Raw genomic sequence first — 18,492 nt, forward strand, 5'->3', positions numbered from 1 at the left:
TCACAATAAAACTTTAACTTATTATTTTTCTCTTTTTTATCTTCATGAAGGTATTATAAATGGTTGTTTCTCCTGTCAGCTGAGCACCCCTCTTCATGTAAAACATTTTAATATCTTACCAAAGAGGAGTAAATTCTCAAACGTAGTTTAACTGATATTCCTTGTGCAAATGAATGGAAACTACGTTAACAATACTCCCCATTATTATCTTAAGATATATACACACAAATAAATTCTATGAATTTGATTCGTCCCCCCACTTTGTATTATATTTCCTTTCATTAGCGAAAAGGACTAATGGCATAAAGTTGAGTGCTGTACAAATTTTCTTAATAAAAAAAAAATCCAAAACCAATCTCGATTCGAACCTGTAACTATGGTAATACTGAAGCCAATGCTATCCTCAATTAAACTACCGTTTGCACGCTATAAGTTTACTTTTTTCTTATCTATAATCATGTACATAACATTGTTTTCGGCTTCTTCATTTTTCAGACAGAGATTTGGAATGTCTATTTAAAGAAAAAATCAAAAAAGAAAAGCAGATAGGCTTAGTGATAAATACAAAAATGTATTAGCACTTTAATCAGAAATAAACAGATCTAAAAATTTTAAACATCTCACTATTTATCCATCAGTTTGTGTTACAGGATACCGATTGTTTTCAAAATAATTTTAACACTCTTTTAGATTTTAGAATATATTTGAACATTTCACAGTGAAAGTGACCATGCTATTCCACGGACAGCAACTGACCCGAACAGACATTATTAATTTCTATGCCCCCCGCTAGTACAGCGGTATGTCTTCGGATTTACAACGGTAAAATCAGGGGTTCAATTCCCCTCGGTGGGCTCAGCAGATAGCTTTATGTGGCTTTGCTATAAGAAAACACAACATAAATTTCTTCTGGGGCTGAGCGGCAACCTATGTTTTCCTTGGAAAATTTCCTATTTATCTGAGAGGCCATGAACCACACGTGCACACGTGCTTCCTCTCACCCCTATTCCTCCTTACCTTAAACCCGTGAAGTGATTCAGGAAAACACTAACAGATACTTTGAGTCATTCAGGAAAACACTAACAGATACTTCGAATAATTCAGGAAAACACTAACAGATATTTTGAGTTATTCAGGAAAACACTAACAGATATTTTCCATTTGACCAACTTCATACGAGACATGAAATATACAAAAGTTTCACGTCATAAAACTGGCGAATACAAGTGTTATCGTGGCAGGTGTTTCTACTCAGCATTATATATATATATATTGGGGAAGAATTCTCATCGCTAGGTATCTGAAGTTCAATAAATGCTTTATTTATTACCAGTATAGCTTCCTGTCGTCTCGATCATATATTTCAAACTTCAAGATTTCAGGCATAAAATATATAACCTTGTAAATAACAACATGAATACATTCAACGTTTTTTGTATTGTTTTTTTATAACAAAGTCAGTGTAGAATTAACTATTATATTCAGTGTTAAGCCACACGTGCACAGCTGTCCTGACCTCACGTTTAAAACAGCACGGTTCCAAAATGAATTGTTTTGTTTGTTTGTAACTAAGCGTAAAGCTACACAATGGGCTATTTATGCTCTATCCACCAAGGGTATCGAAACTCGGTTTCTAACGTTGTAAGTCCGCAGACATACCGCCGTGTCACCGGGGGAAGGAGCCCCAAAATGGAAGTTCATCAAATAAATAACTAGTAAATAATTATAATTACAGTTATGGAACATGATGTATTACATCAAATTGTCATACAAGAGACAAAATACTACGAGATACAAGTAATCAGTATATGTTAATATTATCCCTACTCCGTTATTTTTTATAAATTAAAATTCCATTCAGTAGCAAGGCTATCTGCTGAGTCCACCGAGAGGAATCGAACGCTTGATTTTAGCGTTGTAAACCCGTAGACAAATGAAAAAGTAGCAAATGAAAGAGGTGTAGAACATAAGAACTGTAGCAAGTTGCAGAATATAGTTGTGTAACACTGAATAAGTTTTTATCTAATTTTTATGTAACCCTTACGCGTCATTTTGTTCGGCCTGGCATGTCAAGGTGATTAAGGCGTTCGACTCGTAATCCGAGGGTCGCGGGTTCGAATCCTCATCACACCAAACATGCTCGCTCTTTCAGCCGTGGGGGCGTTATAAGCGACGGTCAATCCCACTATTCGTTGGTAAAAGAGTAGCCCAAGAGTTGGCGGTGGGTGGTGACGACTAACTGCTTTCCCTCTAGTCTTACACTGCTAAATTAAGGACAGCTAGCGCAGATAGCACTCGTGTAGCTTTGTGCAAAATTCATAAACAAAACAAACAAACACTATTTTCTCCCGTATATTTCTCAAGTATACACAAAAAATGATTAATTAACAAAGCATTATTGTACAAAACAGAAAACAAGACAACAGCTTTGTAATCATTCGCCTTTGTGATGATTATACAATATTAAACAACTTCTTCACAGTTCTATCTCTGTGTCCTTACTGCAAACAGGAAGTTCGACAACGTTCAAACCTTAAGAAATAAACAACTTATAAGTCATTCTTTACCAAATATATACTCAGTTACTAACCATAACATGTTGATCACATTTCATAGTTATATTATTCAATTCCAGCCACTAAGGAAAGAGAGCTACGTATATAGATCTATCCATGTGTCAGTGTACACTTTAATGAAAGCAATTTACCGGCAGATGGCGCAACAATAACTCCCCACGTGTACATATTAGAACACCAGGCTTTTATTAATAACTCCATTATTCCTCTTATGTTTCGGTAAAAATGTTTTACTTATCGCCTTCAGTAGTTTTCGGTAATTCTTGATTACATATTTTATTATTATTTCACTGCTTTTACTTTTCTTTACCAGCAATAATAACTTTTTCATAATTAGCTGAAGGTGAATGGTACTTACCAAGTGAGATTCAACATCCATATTAATTAACCCAAAGTTTTTACTCTATTTCTACGTATTTATATACCATTTTCCAATCCGAATATATCCGTTTTAATGCCACATAACGTAACTGAGTCAACCAAACAGCTAAACGGTGTACTCTGGAACAAATAATGGGTTGCCCCTGTAATATCCACCTTAACGAAATAAATCATTCAAATTTCATCGTTGTCCAAACACTATGGCTATCTCCAACGAGGGCATTATTTTAACTCCTTGACTGTCACGTTTGCACATAAATAAAACTACTGGTGGAAGGTTTATCCTTAGAAACAAAAAATGCACGTTTTAATATTTCATTATTTATCTAAAACTTGAAACTGGTCAACTAAGTGAGAGGGGAATACCCTTTCTTCAGGGCGGTACAAAATTCCAAACTCGCATAACAGTGTTCTAGTGGGGAGAGGGGTGATCAACACACACGTGTCATGGTTGTAGAAACATTAATGTACAAAAGCAGTTAATCGTCATAAATATGGAAGATAAACATCATAACAGTTCTTCGAAATAAAGCAGAATGTCTTCAAAGGAAAGCAGCAGATAACTATGTTATTTAGTGTTCAAATATTAAAAATATATCTGCTACCATAAGCAAAGAAACACCTTTCTAAGACCTTCATCAGCTCTTTCTTCAAACTATACATCAATTTCTAGGTACCGTTCACAACGCTTGAAATGGCCGGGTGGTTAAAACATTCGACTCGTAATCTGAGGGTCGCGGGTTCGTGATTCCCGTCATATCAAACATGCTCGCCCTTTCAGCCGTGGGGGCGCGTCATAATGTGACAGTCAATCCCACTATTCGTTGGAACAAGAACAGCTCAAGAGTTGGCGATGGGTGATGATGACTAGCTGTCTTCCCTCTAGTCTTACACTGCTAAATTAGGGACGGCTAGCACAGATAGCCCTCGCGTAGCTTTGCGCGAAATTAAAAAACAAACAAACAAGCCAAACAAATCATGTCGAAGTATACTCAGTGTATAGAACTGAACAAAAAAAACTAAGTGAAATTAGTCAATGCACATGTAAAATACATAAAAAACACCACTAATTATTAGTGCGAGTAACTCTTAATACTGTCTGTACCTTTATGTACCTTTGTCGTACGTTAAGTAACCAACATGGTTATGGATCCCAAATATGTTTGCTTGTTTGTTTTTAATTTTTAAGCAAAGCTACACGAGTGCTACCTGCGCTAACCTTCCTAATTCAGTAGTGTAAGACTATAGGGAAAACAGTTAGTCATCATCATCCACTGCCAACTCTTGGGCTACTCTTTTACCAACGAATAGTTGGATTGACCGTCACATTATAATCTCCACGGCTGAAAGGGAAAGCATAATGTGACGGGGATTTGAACCTTCTACCCCCAGATTACGAATCAAGTGCCCTAACCACCTGACCAAGCCGTGCCAGATCCTAAGTAAGTTGGTGCATAAAAAGCTTAGGAAAATGAGTGACATCAGTAATTCTTGGGATATAATCATTGGTAATGGAAATTAATGCAATCCTCATTCCGCATATCACTAGGTATTTATGTCCTTGATGATCTCACTATGTTTATTTTTTGAAATCCATGACGGTTCGACAGAAAACTGAAAAGCCAATGCAAAAAGAAACGACGGCTTTCTCGGACGTGAGTTGTCAGGTAACTGTCATCGTCCATTGGGGCACATGCTTCGAATGATCTTTTCTCATAAATCCACGTCAGTGAAGGTGGATCGATAGAGAACGTTGCCGACGACAGACATCGTTAAACTGTGGGTGTTCTTGACCCCTATAATGCAATTACACCTACAGCGGGCGGCTCGTTGAAAAGTTTTATCCTGAGTTTTTTGAAAAATTCGAAATCTATTCAGATATTTTACAATGACATTAAAATTTCCACATTATCTCCATCCAAACCGTGAGAAGCTTGTATAACACATACCAAACCAGGATATCTGTTTGATGTGCACTGTGTCAGACAGTGAGTGGAATAAAGAAACCAACTAAAAACAGAAAGAACTTAGCTCAAAGCTTTTAAAATACGAGCATTACATGTTATAGCATTGATTATTTTCTAAATGCAAAGCTACACAAAGGAATCGAACCCTAGATTTTAATATATATTCGCTGGACTAACAGTAACAATTGATGCTGCCACTCAAAAGGTAAATGAATAAAAGCTTATTCTAATAAATGTAAATCGACAAATAAAAGTACCAACACTAACGTGTTTAATCTCATTTTTGATGTTTAATTTTATCATCCTTGTGGAAAATTCTTACAAGAGTAATCTTAACCGATTAATTATTCTAATTTTAGAACATGATATCAGAATGGAATATTTTTTTGACCAAACCCATCTAATAAGCAGTACGAGTTCCTGTGACGTACGTTATTTGTCACCACACTTACTGGCCATTTTCCTTCTAGCACCAATACGCCACCTACAATCTTTAGTTTTTCTAAGGGTTTCAATAAAAAAAAAAGCTCGTCTCAATTTTTTAACACTCCTACGAAAAGTGGGGCCTAATAGGCCCCAGAGCAACTTGAAAGGTTATTAATATTAGGCTAATAATTTTGTATTTAAATGAAATTGCCATTTAAATCCATTAATGAATGGATTAACAGATTCCCACTGTCCCTATCTACTATCTAGCGAAACCACAGACAGGGAAACGGGCTTGGAGAAATCAGGACTAGAAACGTCTTTTCGTAGGAGTGTTAAATAAATTTCTATGCATGTTAGTATTTTTTTCAAAGAACTTTTCTAAGTTATAAAATTTATTTATCATTTATATAAAACTTTAATTGTTGAAGTACAGCAAACTGTTACTTTTTATGGCGAGCTCAAAATATCACTTCATTTATTTTAGTTTAGAGGATGGGACAGCCTAGATGGATCAATAGGTCCCTCATTGTCCCTAAACATCACGTTATGTTAGAATCTGAATTCTCAGTTCGTATTGAGTGAACCCTACTTTAACGTACGAACACTGACGACCTCCAAACTGGATATATTGCTGGCTGTATGGCTCACGAAGAGGAACTGACATAATTACAGCTCCGATCTATATCAACTATCAGTTGATTCATGACCATAGTCATTAAAAATAGTTTGTATGTATGCGTGTGATCATTTTCCCATGATGAAACTATGGGATGCAATTGGAATAGAGAAGATAAATCCAGGTTAACTACCAGCAGACGATAATTTAAAGTCGGAAAGTCAGTAACATAGCAACTATGCCGACTGTATTAGGTTCCCGATACATTAGAACGTTCTCAAACCGCGTGAACTAGTACACTGCGGTTTATTTTGATCTTCAATTTTGCGCCGTTATTGAAATTGAATCGCTAGCAAAAACAAGCATAATTCGTGGGAAACTCCCCATGAAAGACACCATTGGAAATCATGTAACGAAGAAGCAAGCATTTAGTTAAATGTTTAATTTCGGAGAGATTATGTCTCTCTCTCAGCAGTATCAAAACGTTAAAAACATCATCTACCCTTCGAGTTTGTTTGTTTGTAATTAAACACAGTGGGCTGTCTGTGCTCTGCCTACCACGGACATCGAAACCTAGTTTTTAGCGTTGTAAGTCTGCAAACATATCGCTGTGCCATAAAATCATCTAATTTATGTTTCTCATGGAAACAATCAAAGAGAGCAAGAAATATTGATACCAAATAATTTTGTTCTATATTCAACTTTAATATATACGCTTTTAACATTCAATTTTACTGGGTCAAGATGGACATGTCACATTTCAACGATACCATTCTAAAAATAATTAATGCTGAAATATATAAAGCTTAATAAACAAATTTGCGAGTTTCCAACTGAAAAAATATCAAAATATAAACTTTAAATATGATCTGTGGGATTCTAATAAAACCTGCATTATAGGGTTTGAATTTCGCGCAGAGCGTCCCTAATTTAGCAGTGCAAGGCTAGAGAGAAGGCAGCTAGTCATTATCACCAATCGCCAACTCTTGGGCTACTCTTTTACCAACGAAGATTGGGATTGGCCGTAACATTATATCGCCCCCACGGCTGAAAGGATAAGCATGTTTGGTGTGACAGGAATTCGAACCCGCGACCCTCGGATTATAGGGCCTGGATGACAGAGAGTTGATTAAGCAGAATTGGCTAAGAACTCAGTTGGCATTCTAAACATGGTTACTTGTGCCCCAACCGATCAGTATAAACAGTGTTTCAGTTAAGGTAAGAACTTTTGAGTTAAAGCACACAAAAAAAAGTCAGTCAGTATCTAATGAAATTTCAAGGTTGTATGTTGGTTTGTAATTATTCTCAAAGCTATACGATGGGCTGTCTGTTCTATGCCCATCATGGGCATCGTAACCCAGTTTCTAGAATTGTAAGATCCCAGACAATTTTGCAAATCAGCTGGGCTAATGGCCTCCAATATTTTGCGAAACGTCTCATCTGGAACGTCATACAACAGATAAGGTATAAGTTTGACTGTTGCTTTGAGTATTCGCACAAAGCTATAGAGGAGTCATTTGCACTAATTGTCGATAGTCTTGAATTGGTAGATTCTATAGAAGACAATCAATAGCATCCATCACCAACTAATCGAATAGTGAAATTTGACCGTCACTGATATAACGCACCCACCGCTCCAAAATACGAAGTGCGCTTTTGGACTCTTTGACTCACAAGCTCGTCCTACGTATAATTCGATATACTATATTATATTTTTACTGGAAACTCTTAATGAAGGTAGCAAAAAATAAAAAAATATGATTTGAATTTCCAGTAATTTTACTGTGATATTATATCACACTTGGAGCAGAACAGCAAATGTTCACACCATTTGAGGCTGTGTACTGGTTACAAGTAAAATACGCATTAAAATGATAAAAGAAACATACATACCAGCATATTTCTTTTAGTAGTAAACTGTATTATAGTAATACAAAGGTCTAAATATTAGGACAACGAAAGCTGGATTATCAAGTGTGTTCTTATCGAATTTTAACTATATTGTTGCAAAGTGTGTGTAATACTCAAAAATATTTTAAAGACTCAATTCTGAAAAATTGAAACACATCTTGGACACGTGATAATGTTATCAAACAAGTTTGCTGTGGTATTAATTTTATCTTTACTTAATTTGTGAATCTCTCCATATGTACATATTATATACGGACTGTTCTTGACATTAAATACTTTATTGTGAGCTAAAACCCTCTTACAAGAGCCTTCATATGGCAACAATATTCGGAACAATAGAAATTCGCTTCTCCATGGAATATATTTTTGGGTGGTATCTTAAACCGTTTAACACTTTATAACGAAAGATCAGTAAACTCGCAGTCAAAAAAGTACTAAATGTAGAGCACAGTCCGAGTGTATTTTTTACGTATTGATTTACTTATGAGTATTCTTGTTTTTAAAAAGTCCCTCTCCATGTAGCTTTAAGACAGATGTACTGAATATTACTACTACCTCAGTAAGGCCGAACCAATGGCCAACCCTTCGGTAGATTTAGTCTAATAGCGTCTGCAGTGTACGTACGCAATAAGAAAGAGTTCAACTAGCAGTACACAAATATTCAATTGAATATAGAGATATTTCTTTTGGTGTACACTAAAATGCACCAAAATACATATTAGGTTAATAATAATGAAAATCTTTATATGCATATCTTATGCATATGCTTAACGTTTAGTTTAATAATAACAACACAGTGTACGAACACAACCATTTGTGTATGGTCTTTTAAGCTATTTTTCAGGATTACTAGGCTGGAAAGAGTAAAACCTATTTTTTAATTTCGATAATTTACAAAGCCTAACGCAGTGCTTTTAGAATAAAATTGTATCACGCACAAAGGTTTGATGACCACACAACACCCAAAGAAGATTCCGATGAATACTCGTTGGTAACTTCCTAAACTTGTTAAAGATGGCGGAGAGACGAACAGACGCTTACAACTGCGACAGTGCTCACCAGTTTCGGGTATGGTCTGTGCAGGAAGGTAGTTTAAGTTGTACTTTTATTTTTTCTTATTTAACATTGTATTTAATAATATGAATCGTCATTTAACAACTTAAACGGCCTTGATGTAATGTAAGCTTTTAAAGTAATTAGCATAAAAGGATAGTTTAAAGACTAGTGCAGACGACTTTGTATGAATTAGTATTAATAAGTTGTATTTTATTACTACATTTGGTCCAAAATTTAATACTGCCAAATTTGAATTGTTCTTACATGTTTGAAAATAAAATTAGTTTGTAGATTTATATTTTATACAATGAGATTACAGGTTTCTTTATCTGTGGTCACTGGTTTTGTTAAACTTAGTTGTATTAAAATTACACGTTGTGCAGTACCCTAAACTAGTTTAAAGTTAGTGTAAATTTTGTATAACGTAGGCCTTGTTTCTATATTTAAGTAGTTGTCTATAATTTTATATTTAATTCTTAGCAAGTTAGTGACTGCAAACCTTTGTTTTACTTTATTATTTGACAAAAAATTTAAAATCAACATAAAAATCGCAAACAAGTTGTTACTAAACTAATGGATACATAGGTAAAATTATTTTACGTCATTAGTTATTATTACGAGCATTTGGTTCTGTTGATTGAGTCTTCTATGAGGTTGAAAACCAACCATCTGAAGCTTTTTAGCAAACGAGCCGAACACTAGTAGTACCGAAAATAATTATTCATGTATTAGAAGAAATTTTCCAAAGCTCAAAAAGTTTTCTGTCTCAAGTTGTTATTAATCTTTTAACATAATGCAGAGAATACGTTCAAATTCACGTGCATCTGTCAGAAGGACCTGTACATGAGTACAATATTAAACAATGAAAAAATAAATATAACATACAAATACAGCCACATATAAAGTATTATGAGCTGCAATATTTTTAGAAGGTCGTCTGTTTAATTCTGAGAAGAAAGAGTCATTTTATGGATGTCTTAAAAAATTTTAAACTGGTGACAACGACCATCGTGTTTAATTTGTTTATACGTATCATAACATACCAAAGGGTTTAAAACTAATCCAGTACTAAAACAGAAAACCGAAGCTTAGTAAACATTATAATAGCTAGAATGAGCTTTAACCTACATAAGGAGAACCAACTTGTATTTCTAACCAAACAAAACGCTACTACAAAAACATCTTAAGTCCACTAAAACACCAACTAAACACAAAGAGAATATTATCTTAAACAAAATATATTTCTTGGCCATTTACGAGTGTTTACACGTTTATTCATGTTTAGAAAATTGTGTGGTCAGTGTTTTTTTTTAGACATTTATTACACACGTTACACGTGTGTCTAACAAGGCAAAATAAACCTTGTAGTATGTTGTGTTGTGACGGGCAAATTGTGACGTTTGTTGTGAAAGTCTTGGTTTCTTAACTACAACAGTGTTTACACTAAGACTGGTTTTTTAAAGAGATGTTATAAAAAGCGTTTTACCCAAGACTTTTAATATTGTAGTTCTGGTAATGAACCAAGGACCTTGTTGATGGCGGAATACAACAAAAAACATTGTAATTTTATTACAAGTATTTACTATTGTAAACCCATATAAAAGTTATAATTTAAATTTCACTCGGTCTGATTCTGATAGTGTCGCACGCATATTACTACTATAAGTTGTTGCACACAAATTTTTCATGATAGGGTACATTTTTGACAATATTGGTGATTCTAAATTATGTGTGAACGTTTAAGCGTTCCAGGTACGTTTATTAGCGTGAAAGTGATTCAACGAAAACTGAATTGCATGATTTGTTTTATGATTAAAACCGACTATAATCAGTATTTAACAATATTACTGACTGCATGTCAGGTGTTGGCTAAGTAGTTGAACTAGAAAATAAAAATAGAAGTTATTAAATAGTCTAATGGAAATTACTTTCGTTTAAAATCACTATAAACTTTTATGTGCATCTACTCTCGTTCTCATATCTTTTCAGTTTTTGTAGAAAAAATATGCCAGAAAGCATTGTACGACCGTGTAAGTTATGCTTACATATGCTTCTTTCTTACAATGATACTCGACGACATTCTGACAAATTACACTCGCTTTTAAATTATTTTTTTCAGATTGTGTAAATCCATGATAAGAAAATAAAAAAAACGTTTTCTGTATTTATGATAAATTTGTATGACCTTCCAACACAAATGGTTTAATATTCCTTAAATGCGCATTTTGTTGTATGAAAAATACATTATGTTACAATATCAGAAGGTTTAACGATAACATTGAAAGTAGGAATTATATTATTAATATAACAATGATAATTGTAGCACAGTTTCTGGTAAAAAAATAAATATACTTCCACTGTTGTTGTTTAATTTCGAAATAATTAAAAGTCTGTGTGTTGTATAACCATGCGACTCCTTGCGAACTTATTTGACGGGGTTTTCAAGCAACGAGCACGGTAAACACAGTGTGCGGTCGCCTCGCCCAGTACCGATGAGACTTGAACCCGTCGAACTACCAGCTTACTCATTTAGCCGTCGGGCGCAGACGCAAGCTCTCCACAGGGCCATTCCCGGACGATAACTTGCCTCTTCACGGCGTTAGCACAAGATTTTAATGGCTAACTGTTATGAAGGAAGTTTAGCCGCAATTTATTTTGCAACTATAGAAAGACAGAACGCCAGTGATAACTTCTTTAATTACGTAATGTATACCTTTGAGTTGTATTTACCGATTTCATAGTATCCTGCTATCCTTTTGATTTTTATGCATTTTGATAGCTGTTTTACTATGAACAAAACTTGTGTGATATTTTGTTTTGCTTCATTTCTTTGGATTAGTACTGTTTCTAGGAAAGCCAGCCTTTCGTTATTGACTTCTAACAGTGTAATTTTATATGTAAAGACCATTTTAGGAAATGTTTATGAATTATTAAAGAATAATAGGCTACCCAATACAGTGGAACATACTGAAGTACAGATAAGTTATGTAACACTTGCTACCAGAACTGTATTTTGTTTGTAAGACGTTATCAAATCTTTAATGGATACACTACTGTATTAATAAATAATATTTATCTTTCATTGTTGTTCAGTTATATAAAGGTATGAAATTTGTATTATAACGAAAAACGTAGATTTTCAAATAATAGTAGGAAAGAACATGAGGTTCATTCTCCATATCTTTCATAAAAATATAAAAAAATGCACTGTAGTTTTATTATTAAAAATAATCCTTACTGTAAAATAACAACATTTACTATCGATATTTCTGAGTAATTGATTACAGTGAATATATTTTGATCTACAGAATATTGTGCAGTTTGACTTATTTTATTTGTTTTATTGACATTAACTACAAAGTATCGAACATTGCTTACGTTTTGTTACCCACACCTTCTGTTCATGTTATAATCTAATTTCCCCATAAATTTATAACTCCTAGGTTATCATGATGTACTATGAATTAATACAGTCAATGAAAACGAAGCAAAATAAATACTAGGATAACATAGGTAGAATATTTATATAGCTGGATACGTGTCTGTCAGTCTGCTATAATCAACAAAATTGATATTGGAAGTTAACGAACTAAACGTCTGTGGGCGTTTCACAATCAGTTATTTAAGATATTAACTCCAACAGAAGCACACAACATCTGTTGTTACTGTTTTTTGTATAATCGTGTGTTTTTCAGGACAAAGAAAACAATTTTGCAACAAAATGCGTCTTTGAAAGGCCATTACAGATCAAAGTTAATAATAATCAGATATCACACAAACTGAAGTTTTAATATTTAAAAAAACTAGTTACTGTAACTTCACAGTGAAACTAATTGTGCAGTTCTTGCCAATCAACGCGCACCATTTTGCACGCGTTCTGCTAAAGTTGAACGAATATAGTAAAACTTTACGGTCAGCGTAATTATACATGTCATTCGGAGTTAAATGTCCAGTATTTAAGGTTAATACATGTCCATTCAGATTGAACTTTTAATGTCTAAGCTTATAGATATCAAATAAAATCGTTATTTAATGTTTACGCATAATGATGTTAAAAACAAAACTATATATTTCGAATAACTTGTCACTTTTGTGTTATTTTCTTCAACATACGAAACATTTCGTAACACATTTGAAGTTCAAAGTATTTGTTATCACACCCTAAACAGCACTGCGTTTAACAGTAAACAAACACGAAAGGTTCAAGAAACTGTGTTTACTGCAAAAACTGATATGTTTCTTAGATTGTAATTGTGCAGTGCACGAAAAAGATAACCACAATTTCAGCCACGACAAATGCACAGCGGACGGCGTCACCGGCAATCGCTTGTGTTAACAAGTCTGCATCCAACTCGAGGACGAAGCTGTTTCATGATTTCGTTGTAAAGCTGATAACTGCCCCTTTCCGCTAGTGGTGTTTTTATAAAACTTCAGGAAGCATGTCTGTAAGTGCTGTTCTATTTTGGTATTAAAACACAAGATAGAAAACACTGTAGGAAACTAGTGAAATTCATAGTTCGTTGTAGTCTTAAGTAACTGCTGCAGTTTATATCTAGTTTCTGCACATATTATGTAAAAAAATAAATTATATTTTCATTTTTTGCTTTACTTTAGGCTTAACATAATCTTTTGAACATGATTAGAAAACGAGGAAAATACATCTGTTTTGTAACATTGTATGCTTTAAAAGTAAACGAATGTGTGATATGAAAACACGTCAACTTCATGTATTTGTGATATAAAAGTACTTAAGGGATCTGTTTGAAATGAATGGATCTGTGATACAGAAACCCGTGATGAATGTTTCATGTAACATGATGAATCAATGAAAAAAACAACACTGTAGAGGATCCGTTTCAACCAGACGTGATGAATCAATGAAAAAAACAACACTGTAGAGGATCCGTTTCAACCAGACATGATGAATAAATGAAAAAAACAGCACTGTAAAGGATCCGTTTCAACCAGATATGATGAATAAATGAAAAAAACAGCACTGTAGAGGATCCGTTTGAACCAGACATGAAGTTTTTAGTAATTTAGTTTTAAATAATCTTACATGGTTTGTAACTGTCACAGTAAAACATTACTGTCAACACAGACGTACACAAACATTGTTGTTTTACTATATCAGTACAAGACAAGGACTAGCAAATTCTTTTAATTTTAACTTACTTTTAGGGTTCAATACGTTAACTGAACAATAGTTGAATATGGGCAGCACAAAAAAGGCAATATAACAAACTTTGAAATTATATCTTCAGAAGTATCAGAAAATAGCTAAGCAGTGTTTCAAGATTGTATGAAATAAAGTAAGCTTAAATACAGTTAAATCCTTTAGGAAACCAGGTGTAAGCTTTAAATATAAGTATTTATTGTTAATCTGGCTTATATCGCTCTTGGAATCATGATCTCCTACTAGGTTATATAGCCTAATCAACCCACCTGCAAAGACGACACTGAATAGTACTGCTGAGTTATTCCATGGTGAAAACACTAAGCACTGTGTGACAAACCTTCTTATCACTAAGAACTATAGTATAGTGAAAGTCCAGCAGAAGACCCATACACAACATTTTAACTCCACATTTTTGGGTTTAAAAAAGAACCATTTCATACAGGTGCAACCCAATCTGGTTTTCCATATATACAAGACATGTGAATGTCTGCACAACTGGAAAAATAAAGGGCTTCCAAACAGAAAAACTGTTCATATTTTATTTCATTTGAAACCTAAATGAAACTTGTTAATTAGTTTGAAGGCAATAAATGTCATCCTGACAATGCAACTGATAAAGATATATCATAGATCTATGGTAGTTTAAAACTAAATCCACTAAACATATATAACTTGTTCACATCACTAACCAAGCAGAACTGGAACATTTATCATATTTCTGGAGACTGTTTAAGGTGAACTTCAAAACTTCTTTCAGTTCTAACAGCTCCATAAAATATTATTCCCCCCAAAATGGAACAAACCAAGAAGGTAGCCCCATCTGAAGAAGGTAAGCATACATTTCAAGTTATGTAATTACCCAGCCCCATAATGTACAGGTCTGAAAAAACTTGTCTTCATGTGGACAGTATTGATAATGTGTGTGTGTACAACATCCACATTTGTCACTTTCTGTTTATAAAGAACTTAAAAACCCAATTTTCTCCTTTGTTTTGGGGAATTTTACCTCATTTTAAAACATTTTAAAATAAGAGTTGGTGAACAAAAACCTACACTATGTGCAAGAGTTAGTCCAAAAGTACTATGTTTATAACGAACTTTATTCAGTAATTTAAAATAAACCAACAGATTTAAATAAGGGTTGTGACATGAAACAGATTTACACTGTCTTTAGTTTAAACTGTTCACACAAAACAGTCCTAAAGCACTTTGTAGGCCATAAGCCCAACATTATTTGTACGTAATTCACTGAAATATTCAGCTTATAAAAAAACTCATAAACACGAAACTGTACAAGTGAAATCCATTCTTCAAGGCTTTACAAATTGTGCAATTAAAAAAATTGTTTAGAAATTAAATGGAGTAAATTATTTTTTCAATTAAATGTTTATAAAATAGATACTCGTTTGTTTGTTGTTTAACATTAACTATATTTGTTGAATTCAAGTACAAGTATATGTCTGTAACTTAACAATAACAGTTACTAACAAAACTTTTTTATGAATGTAGATGGCGGAAGTTGTCATAGTTCATTTTTAAGAACTTGAGTAATCGCTCAAAACTGATTTTTTTTTAAAACTCACCCTCCCTTTCAAACTTTCTATATCTTATAACTGCATATAATGGCACATGGTTTCCTATAAAATTACACTGAAATTATATTTTAAACCAAATCACTATTTATCTAACAATAAATAACCATATAGAAGACAAGCTACAAATATTTTTACATATTTTGTGTGTGTGTGTGGTTCAAGTGAGTGATAATTAAAGTATAAATGATTAATTAATCAGATTATTTAACTTTTAGTGTATTAACGATGTCCGAAAATTTAATTAAATACGTTAAAAATATTTAGGAGATTGCAAGTAGTTAGGTAATCATAATGAGTCTGTTATTTGTTGAGACACTTACCATTGTTGTCTAGGGGTAGAGAAGCCTGGAGAAAACGGCTATGGTACGCGGAGAGAGACGTTGGATCAGTAGCGGCACCCGCTCGGTTCATATCAGGGTACGTCGCTCGCGTTGGGTGCGGCGATTGAGCATCCACAGAAAATCCATGGGTAGCGTGGAGTCCCGCACCGGCTAAAAGGCGGGATCGCTCTAGTGAGAGATCCGGTCGACTTTCCATGTTGTTAAGGCTTTATGTTCATCGATTCGAGCGAGGAAAAATTATAAAAATTAAAAATATATTTATTTTCTTTGGACATTTTTCATCACGAACCCTTGGTCGTTGGACTGATTTACACTAAACAGGTTAACTTAAATAGTATTCGATGTCTCTTAAAATATCATGCTACAGACAAACGACTACCACAGACGAAACTGTACAAAATCCCTGCTGTTTCAGTATTTCGCGTTAAGAAACGTTTTGCCCAATGACCACATATTAGTCTTCTTGCCGCTTCATTGCCCAGTAGTTTAGTTTTGTCTGTCCACCTACCAGCAGGTCTGAAAAATAAAAAGGCCTTCAATTAACACTTGATTAATATCAACGCGTTCTTATATATTTAATGGTAAATAGACCGTGAAATTTATCACTAGCAATATCTGTGAACAGAAAGCACAAGATTTCTTGACTGTCTTGAAACAAGGAGCTCTAAAGAAGAAATTCTGCATGCAAGCTCGTATCCCGTGCGCAACATGACTAACTGATGCCTGTCTTTCCGATGGTAAAAGGTTCTGTTTTACGGTCAAAGAATAAACCGGTTTGTTTCCCCTCTCTATGTTCTTCGTCTCGTTCAGTACTTCTTAACCTCCCTAGTATTAATAGACTTGCCCATTGATACTCCAGTATTAAATGAAACCTTCGGCGTGCCGGCAGATTGGCGCTCGTGCTCTGGTGGCAAATGTCGTGTTATTCGAGAGATCTCAGTCGGGATTGGCTAGGACTGCTCTCGGGCTGCATGGGGCGTGCGCCAGCCGAAGCAGTGATGTCACGCGCGCATGATGGACTAATTCTCTTTGTAAATACCTCCAAGAACGGCCCAAAGCTGCCTTGAAAGAACTGAAAATATAAATGAAGAGAATTGTGACAATATAACTAATGTTAAAATATTAGTTAGCTCTTTGCTTAATGCCAAACAGAGGAATTCGCTACATAGTGATTTCTATGACCTATCGCCTAAAAAATTGGCCAACAAATGTGAGATTGCGAAATTCATGTTAAACAGTAGCGTGGTACCTTCGATTACATCAGACACTTTTCCTGTTCAGGTTCCTTACACTTAGAGACTAAACAGTTTTTGAATAAGTTGTTTGACTGTTTGAAATTAAGCACAAAGCTACACAATGGGTTATCTGTGCTTTGCCCACCACGGGTATCGAAACTGGATTTCTAGCGGTGCGAGTCCGCATATATATACGCTGAACTACTGGGAGGCTTTTGAATAAGAGTAAAAATATTAATAGGAATCAGAAGTGTATTGTTTAATAGGAGTATATTCAGTTTGTTTATTTAGAATTAAGCACAATGGGCTATCTGTGCTGTGTTCATCGCGGGTATCGAAACCCGGTTTTTAGCGGCGTGAGTCTGCAGACACACCGCTGTGTCATTGGAGATCGAATATGGTTATAACAGCATAAATATTTTGTTTTGTATACGAATACGTACATAACGATTTACTAGATTTAATATGGCTATTACTTGGTCTACATTTAACTATTCCTATATCTCCACTGCTGGTGCCTTTGCGTGCCTAGTTAGCTATCTGTTGACTATTATGCTGCGTATATCACATTCTCGTGTGGTTAGGCAGGACGATGGGTCGTTCGTTACCAAGATAACGAAAAGATGCAGCCATAATTGTTGTTCAGTTTGAATATTTTCCCGTTTTAACCGACTCGTTAGTTAGTTAAAAGTGCGGATACAAATGCGCACGCACGTATAGGATAAAAAAAAAAAAGACAACAAAGTAGCATATGGAGGAATCAGACCGAATACAAAAGTAATTAAACCTATAAATCTCGTAATCAAAGACGAGAATAAGAAAAACTGCTTCATTAATCATATAACTCTCAAGGGCAGGCAAAAAAGTACCAGATATCAGGCTTAAAATGATGCGTACACGGGTGGCGCTGTGAAATAAAATATATGTAGTGAAGCACGATCTTATTTCAAATCTGGTTTCCAGAGACAGCTTCATTAAACATTAGCAACATCAGAAGCAAATCTGCCTGAACACCATGGGAGAAACAGAAGTTCCTAACTTTACAAGTTACCAAGAATCAAACGTCACAAAACCTGATTTACAGGTACTTTTTCTGAATAACCGTACAGACGTGAATCTTATGCTGTTAACTGTATTAACAACTGCGGGTAACGATAAAAACTTGCTACATTAGTTAATGGATACCAACCAACAATACGTGTTGAT

At 34.5% G+C, this 18,492-nt stretch overlaps 1 protein-coding gene and 1 long non-coding RNA gene across 3 annotated transcripts in view; both read right to left on the minus strand.

Annotated features, from left to right (window-relative positions):
• Window positions 1-18,424, minus strand: part of LOC143224975 (uncharacterized) — an 80,479-nt gene extending 62,055 nt beyond the window's left edge. The window contains 1 exon segment of the mRNA XM_076453543.1: window positions 16,031-18,424. Coding sequence (XP_076309658.1) covers window positions 16,031-16,247 — 217 coding nt within the window. The 5' untranslated portion in view covers window positions 16,248-18,424.
• Window positions 16,408-18,492, minus strand: part of LOC143224974 (uncharacterized) — a 31,362-nt gene continuing 29,277 nt past the window's right edge. For both annotated transcript variants that reach the window (XR_013013554.1, XR_013013555.1), the window contains one exon: window positions 16,408-16,567. This is a non-coding gene — a long non-coding RNA (uncharacterized LOC143224974). The remainder of the gene's footprint in view (window positions 16,568-18,492) is intronic.

Source organism: Tachypleus tridentatus, chromosome 9 (assembly GCF_004210375.1).
Source record: "Tachypleus tridentatus isolate NWPU-2018 chromosome 9, ASM421037v1, whole genome shotgun sequence".
Lineage (NCBI taxonomy): Eukaryota > Metazoa > Arthropoda > Merostomata > Xiphosura > Limulidae > Tachypleus > Tachypleus tridentatus.